General features: G+C 50.6%; 1 protein-coding gene across 1 annotated transcript in view; it reads right to left on the bottom strand.

Annotated features, from left to right (window-relative positions):
- Positions 1–7500, bottom strand: part of LOC125033625 (dynein axonemal heavy chain 10-like) — a 30344-nt gene that overhangs the window by 6249 nt on the left and 16595 nt on the right. The window contains exons 22-40 of the mRNA XM_047625294.1: positions 6789–6956; positions 6309–6374; positions 5778–5901; positions 5362–5520; positions 4983–5219; positions 4654–4815; positions 4269–4506; positions 3997–4157; positions 3677–3801; positions 3371–3542; positions 2954–3187; positions 2566–2807; positions 2359–2458; positions 2123–2249; positions 1712–1892; positions 1481–1572; positions 898–1026; positions 561–689; positions 1–81 (exon numbers count right to left, since the gene is read on the bottom strand). The exon at positions 1–81 is cut by the window's left edge and continues 257 nt beyond it. Of these exons, the coding sequence (XP_047481250.1) occupies positions 1–81; positions 561–689; positions 898–1026; positions 1481–1572; positions 1712–1892; positions 2123–2249; positions 2359–2458; positions 2566–2807; positions 2954–3187; positions 3371–3542; positions 3677–3801; positions 3997–4157; positions 4269–4506; positions 4654–4815; positions 4983–5219; positions 5362–5520; positions 5778–5901; positions 6309–6374; positions 6789–6956 (2927 nt within the window). The remainder of the gene's footprint in view (positions 82–560; positions 690–897; positions 1027–1480; positions 1573–1711; positions 1893–2122; positions 2250–2358; positions 2459–2565; positions 2808–2953; positions 3188–3370; positions 3543–3676; positions 3802–3996; positions 4158–4268; positions 4507–4653; positions 4816–4982; positions 5220–5361; positions 5521–5777; positions 5902–6308; positions 6375–6788; positions 6957–7500) is intronic.

Raw genomic sequence — 7500 nt, 5'->3', positions numbered from 1 at the left:
TCGAGGCGAGCGTGGCAAGCAGGCTGGGGGAGGCCTCCGTGCACGCCCGCAACACCAGCCAGGATCCGCTCACCACTGATCCTGCAGGAGACGGAAAAGAGGTTGCAGAAGAAGCATTGGCATCCCACCTGCTAAAATATATTCAGATTCTATTTATGCAGGCTTTTACCTATCCAGAAAAGGCCAAACCACAAGGGGGACGAAGGCAAAGACAGATGTAACACAGTAGCCAGTAATTACCATTGTCAAATCCAGACATAGTTTAGTTTAGTATATCAAGTTAACATATTGCATCAAGTACGATACCATGTACGTTTTGCCGAAATTACAGTATTTCCACATAAAACCTAAAAGAAACCCATGAACATTTTGGTGCTTTTTATACTAATTTAAAACAAATGAAACTAAACAATCATTCGTATACATCAATGGCTCTGACTTTTAACTTCATTGAGATCTATTCACGAAGTCAACAAAACAGGACTCATCTAATTGCTCTAAGTAACCTACGCCTGGTCACGAGCAATTGGTCAGGTAAAGCCATGACGTCCCTGTCTGACCTGTGAGGAGTGCCGTGAGGCTCGCCGATGAGGTGAGCGGCGAGAGCGTGAATGACGTAATGAGTCTCCCGGCCAGGTGAGATGCCGTCGAGACCAGACTCTGCCGCCCGCATCCGCCGTCGACGTCGCCTGTGGGTTTCGAGGGGAACGGGGTTAAGAGACGGAAATGTATATGTTCTTTGATATCGTATTTTTGTTCACCTACCTATATAATATTGGATTTGGTTAACTTAGTACAGTGAAATGAACACTAATTATCAAAGCACAATATTCGGTATACGCAAAAAAAAGTGTCACATATAAAACACATCTATAGTAGTGGTAGTGGGCGTCGTACCGAGCAGAAGGGGCGGTGAGTGGGCGGCGACGGCGGTGAAGAGCGCCAGCAAGCAGCGCTCTGTGGGCGGCGTCAGCACATAATCCGCCGGGCCGCAGCCGCTGTACTCGTAGCCGTAGTCGAGGGCGCCTACGAAGGACAGAGGAAGTGTTCTCAGGAGACATAGGGAAAGTAATGTCCCTCGTAAGGGCTAGGACAAGGCCTTCTTGCAATACAAATTCTATTACTGAAGAAACATAGTTGAGTGTACACTTCTCCTTTACCACCCAACTATCTTTCACTTACTGCCCCCCCCCCCTCCTCTCTCTCTCTCTCTCTCTCTCTCTCTCTCTCTCTCTCTCTCTCTCTCTCTCTCTCTCTCTCTCTCTCTCTCTCTCTCTCTCTTTCTCTCTCTCTCTCTCCTCCCTTTTCTTTTCTTCCCATTCCCTGTTTCCCTTACTCCCTCCTTCCTCCATTTTCATTTCCTCCGTCCCTTTTTCCTACTTCCATCCCCCCTTTCTTTTTTTCTTCCTCCTTCCCCTCCCTCCTTCTATTCCCCATCTTCCTCTCCCTCCTCCCCAATCACCCTCTCGCAGCCACTCACGGTGGGCGGCGCGCAGCTGGAGAAGCGCGTTCTGGGGCTGCCACGTGTACCGGGGCTGAGCTAACCAGGTGAAGCTGCGGGAGGTGCTTGTGCTGCGGAGAAAACGAGATCGTCATCAACACCGGGACCATTGTGGTTTCAGCTTCACAAAATATCAAATTAGGTTACATAGAGCATGCGACGGAATGCAAGGCATGTCAAACTAAATTAACTGCAGTCTGATTGACTCACTTGTTGCGAACGAGCATTGCCACGACGTCGCGAGCGTGCAGAGTGGCCATCAGCAGCGGCAGAATGCGGGGCGGGGGCAGGGGCGGCAGGGAGCCCTTCCTGCTGGTGCCCTGAGAACAAACAGATGCCGGCGTCCTTGCCGAACTAAGGGGCATTGCTTCCTCCTGGACGAGAGGGTTAGCTTTTCTTAGTGGGTGATACAAACAGAATGAGCTGAAGAAATATGATAATTAGTCAGCTGAGTGAGTGAGTGAGTGAGTGAGTGAGTGTGTGAGTGTGTGTGTGTGTGTGTGTGTGTGTGTGTGTGTGTGTGTGTGTGTGTGTGTGTGTGTGTGTGTGTGTGTGTGTGTGTGTGTGTGTGTGTGTGTGTGACTGTGTGCTTGTGTCCGAGTGTCTTTCACGAGCACTCACCTCCTGATCGTCTTTGGGGGCGTCCTGCTCCTGCGACGCGCCTGTGGCCCCGCCCCATGGCGGCCAGGACGACGGCGATGTCGTCGGTGATCACGCTGAGCGTCTGCCTCACTGCCTGGCGGTCTCCCTGCAGTGGATGGTGTTAGCGCTAGGTAAGCACTTGTTATCCTTCTATATATCATTCCCCACTGGCAAAACGAAATACCTGTTTTCATTATCGTTCCGCGCAGACTGACCTTAGCTCGGGCGTGTAAAGCGAGGTCGACGCTGGCCGCCCACCACACCCGCCACGCTACCGTCATCGCCGCCGTGGGCGTCTCCTGCAGTATCGCGCGTCTGTGAAAGTGATGACGCAATAAACGACGATGAAAAGTGAATCTATGAATAAGATTGCGACGTATGATAATATTGCAGAGAAGAAAATTGAAGAAATGATAACTCACTGCATCTTGGTCTCTTCCCCTAACTCTTCGATGGCTTTGTGAACAGCGCTCTTCATGGCCTCGTGTGATGCCTCCACCACCTGCTGCACGCCCACGCCTACATTCACGCCCGCTTCCCCACCGCCCTTTACGTCCTCGACAAGGGCGACCGCCTCAGGGAAGCTCAGCTGTTCTCCTTCAGCGCTCACCAGGCCTGTCACGGCGTCGTCCGCGTGCTTTACTGCAGCCACGTTGTTAAACAGCTGGAAGGCATAAGCGAGGCCGTTAAATAGTAAGTTCCAGGTGCCATTAACAAGATGCTGCAGGGAGGCCTCGTTTCAGCGGAGCCAGAAAAGATCTACCTGACATGGATTCCGGCCCTCGGAAGCACAACTCCTTCAAGACTGACCTTGGCGATGACGCCGTCGAGGGCGTCTGGCGAGGGCTGGGCCATAAGAGCCATCACTTCGAGGTCCGTCAGGAAGTACAGGCGGGGGCACTGCCTTCGAGGTCTCGCAAGGGCGTCGGCGAGCTCGGCGATGAGGCGGCGGGCGAGGCCGTGGAGGGCCGACACCTCCTCCACGTACGAGGGATTCCCCGCCAGCTCCAGCACGAAGGATCGGCGCTCTGTCCTCTCGAGGAGCTGGGAGCGAGCGAGGGATGTCCGGGATTAGTTAGAAAGCGTTCCGTAGGAGTCTCTGTCGTGTCGAGCTGTATACATTTCTGACAAGTGTGTGAACATATATTTATCTCATCTTTATCTTCACTAATCCACTCGCCCTATTTATTTCACCTTTATTGTTTTTCCTTTTCACGTTCGTCTTACCTGTCTGTGCTTGACTCGTAGGTTAGAAGAGCCCTCGATCAGGCTGCTGACGGCGGCTGACAGCAGGAGAGAGATGTCAGCCTGGGCCGCCTGCCACACCTCCAGCAAGTCGCCCACCGCCACCAGAGTCTTGGCCAGACGTCTCGCCTCCTCCTCGAAAGGCTTGCAGTACCTGAAAGAAAAATGGAAAAGTAAAAGTAAAAAGAGACAAAAAAAGGAAATAAGTAGTAATGAAGAATGAAAATATATATTTTTTTGTCCTCCAACATCCTTCCAACTCGCCCGCATCCTTCCTTCACTTCTTACTTGGTGGCTCTGAGCGTCTTTAGGGCGAGGTTGTGGTGCTGGAGGGTCGCCAGCTGGTCCTCGAGGCCTTCCACCCGCCACACCGAGGTGGTGGTCAGCACGCACAGTCTTGCGCGCTGCCAAAACTGTGAAGAAGGTAATGTTTTCATTGTTTATCTTTTTTTCTTCACTGAACTCAATGGGAATGATTTGAGGAACAAGAGGATTTTAGAGTTTTGTGATTGCTTCATTCTTGTAAACTTGACCTTTTAGGCAATCAAGATGAAGACTAACGGTTCAAAAAATTTGAAGTACACCAAAAACCTTGCTGGATACACTACCCTGGTGATCTCCCTCATCTGGCTGCTGAGAAGGCTCTCCCTGACGGCGGCAGCGACGGTGGAGGCAACAAGCAGCGGGTGGCGTGACAGCCGGAGTTCCAAGACGTCCCAGACGCTCACGCCGCCCAGCCCCGACGCTGAGGCCCAGCCGCCGGCGCACCCTGCGGCGGGTTGGAGAGATAGAGAGGTTTAATGAATGTGAGGAGAGAGCTATGAACTATTGTCTTTTCTGAAAAAGACACGGCGAAGTCTGAAAGGCTTGCTCCCCCTACCTGCGACAGTGACTAGATGCTGCCAGTGGCGTGGCTGCACCGCCGGCTGCCTGAGCGCCGCCGTTACTTCCAGGCTGGTGGTGTGGTCGCTCAGGCGCTGTAGGAGGGAGCGTCCGACCTCGGTCTCCTGTGCCCCCGAGCAGGCCAGCAGCGCCTCCCGCACCTCTTCCACCTCCGTTTTGAGTTCGTCCAGCTTGGCGGTCGCCCACCGCATCGTGCGCCAGGTGGTCTCGATGGCCTGAGGGCGGTCAGGAAAACACATTCAGGTCAGGCTTTTCCTTAATGCACACTCTGTACCCATACAAACACACAGAGACACGCCATATGTTCATTAATTCCCTCCCTCACACACACAGACATACACACGCGCGCGCGCGCCACGTACCCTGAGCTGCTTGTAAACGTTGAAGACGTCCCTCATCTGGTCCATGACATGGATAGCGCTGTCGAGACCCGGGTACTGCGTCGCCGCCAGGTCGAATACGTCCTCCTCCTCGTCCAGGACGCGACGTTGATCCAGCAGCTGAGAAACTTCTTCGGTGTACTCCTGCGAGAGGGAAGTTCTGGCTGAGACAGAGTCCGGGCATAAATCTATTTTCACTCAGCCGGGACTATGAGAAACTAGTTTTCAAATACTGATTTGGTAACATTAACTACTACATTTTGAAGCCAAAATAACGTTGCTGTTTCCAGCAAACTCTCACTCTGCCTTGCCTTCAGGAGGGCCACGCCCTTGTCCAGGTCCTCCCCGACGGCGCCCGGTCCCTGGGACTCGAACCTCTCGCAGAACTTTTGCACGACAGCGATGAATTCGGCCACCTTCTTCTGCGTGTTGGCGAGAAAGAACTTCTGGACGGGCTCGATGTTCTTCTGGACGGAGGTCGCCGTGTGATGGAGCACGTCCAGGCGCGCCGACGTCTCCTCCAGCTGCTCGTGGTCATCCCTCGGGACCTAAGAAGTAAACATACATATCTATATATGATCATAAGCATCACAGAGTCTTCCTTTAATGTTATTCATCTCTCAGAAGACAGATCATGCATACCAGAGAGTCCTTTCATGCAGACACGCACGTCCAACGCAAGAGACTCACCACGATGCCATAGACCTGCAGAGTGTGGAACATCTGGCGGACATCCAGGAGCGCCGTGTGCAGGTGGGCGTGGTCCTGGCTGACACGACCCACGGCCCGCATCACCACCGTCAGAGCAACTAGATCCTCAGGGGCTGTTTGGAGGTCCTTGTTCACCGTCTGCAGGAGGGAAAGAAGAGGGGCAATGAGCGTCTGGTCGCGTGCTTCTCGCTTCGAGACTTAGTTATTTAGGAGCACCAGCTCAAATAGAGGTGAGGAGTAAAAAGTTTCGTATTTATTTACGAAATGCATTAGTGATACTACAGAGATGGAAAAATGGTTATGACTGATCTTTACATGTATGGAACAGGCCAGACTACTTCGCTGTTGAGATTGTTTCCGTCGCTCAGACATGTGACTAAGGCTGTAGGACCTACCGTGACCTTATGCAGCACGTGTTGCAGGCGCGACTTCGCCTCCTTCATGAGTCCTGTTCCTAAGAGCTTGACCCATTCACTGGTGTGACCCACCACCTGGCCCACTAGTTTCCTTACGTCCAGACTGAGAGAGGTAAAAGATCAAGTGTGATGAAAAAATATATAACATTATATATATATATATATATATATATATATATATATATATATATATATACATATATATATTCATAACTAGGAAACTCCTTATAGTGTTAAAACCTACACATGCTAACCGCATTCTTTATGAGCATATCTATTTCATTTAATGAACTTAATAATTATCTTCAATTCAATTTGTAATTTCGTACGCGATTCCAGATCCTTATAGTGTTAAAACCTACACATGCTAACCGCATTCTTTATGAGCATATCTATTTCATTTAATGAACTTAATAATTATCTTCAATTCAATTTGTAATTTCGTACGCGATTCCAGATCACCACCAAAGGCTAGACACTTGATTTCCAGGTCATGGGCAATCTACCTACAATTCTTCATGATCATAGTCGTTCTGCGTATCCCTGAAACTTGATCCGTAGAACTTAAAATCGGAGCTGTTACGTAATTTTTGGAGGTAATTAAGAAATGATAGTGGTATGTATTTCCGCACGATTAATCATTGCTATCCTTATCATCGTCATCATTATCCTATCATTATAAAGGATTTTCTTAGTTTGAAGTTTTGTAGTTGATAGCATATCACTTGTAGGCTTGAAATGTATTTGCAAGAAGTCTTTGCCTCTGATATACAACGATATCAATAGTCGGTTGACGCATAACTGTGTGTTACTGTACGTTTAGCCTTCAGTACAGGTGGAGCATCTTAAGAAAAGTAAGGAAGAAATACTGTATTTAGAATAATCATCCATCTCTATTTACTCCCTTCTTAACCCCGCTATAACGACATGAGTTAATGAGGTCTTTCGCCATACCTAATAATAATAACAAGACAAATCCTTCTCCAATACCTGACGCAGCCGTGGGTGACCTGCTGCGGCGCCTGCGAGAGCTCCGAGGCCAAGTGGGTGTAGAAGCGCAGTTTGTCGTCATACTGCTTAACGGAGGGGCCGCGGGCGCAGAACTTGGTCACCGTCGAGGACTTGTCGCGTCGCCACACGTGTTCGTACGAGTACCAGCTGAAGAAGGGAAGGAAAACTCTTTAATAGAGGGAGAGGGAGGGAGGGAGGGAGAGAGAGAGAGAGAGAGAGAGAGAGAGAGAGAGAGAGAGAGAGAGAGAGAGAGAGAGAGAGAGAGAGAGAGAGAGAGAGAGAGAGAGATAGAGAGAGAGAGAGAGAGAGAGAGAGAGAGAGAGAGAGAGAGAGAGAGAGAGAGAGAGAGAGAGAGAGAGAGAGAGAGAGAGAGAGAGAGAGAGAGAGGGAGGGAGGAAGGGAGAGAAAGACAGAGAGGGAGGGAGGGAGAGAGGGAGAGAGGGAGAGAGGGAGGGAAGGAGAGAGGGAGAGGGCGGGAGAGGGAGAGAGAAATGGAGGGAGGGAGGGAGAGGGAGGGACGGAGAGAGAAATGGAGAAGGAGGGAGAGAGAAAGGGAGAGACGGAGGGAGAGAGAAAAAGAGAGAGAAAGGGAGGGATGGGAAGGGGGAGGGAGGGAGGGAGAGAGAGAGAGAGAGAGAGAGAGAGAGAGAGAGAGAGAGAGAGAGAGAGAGAGAGAGAGAGAGAGAGAGAG

Source organism: Penaeus chinensis, chromosome 16 (genome assembly GCF_019202785.1).
Source record: "Penaeus chinensis breed Huanghai No. 1 chromosome 16, ASM1920278v2, whole genome shotgun sequence".
Taxonomy (NCBI): domain Eukaryota; kingdom Metazoa; phylum Arthropoda; class Malacostraca; order Decapoda; family Penaeidae; genus Penaeus; species Penaeus chinensis.
The sequence above is the reverse complement of the archived record's forward strand: the minus strand, read 5'-3'. Positions and strand labels throughout refer to the sequence as shown.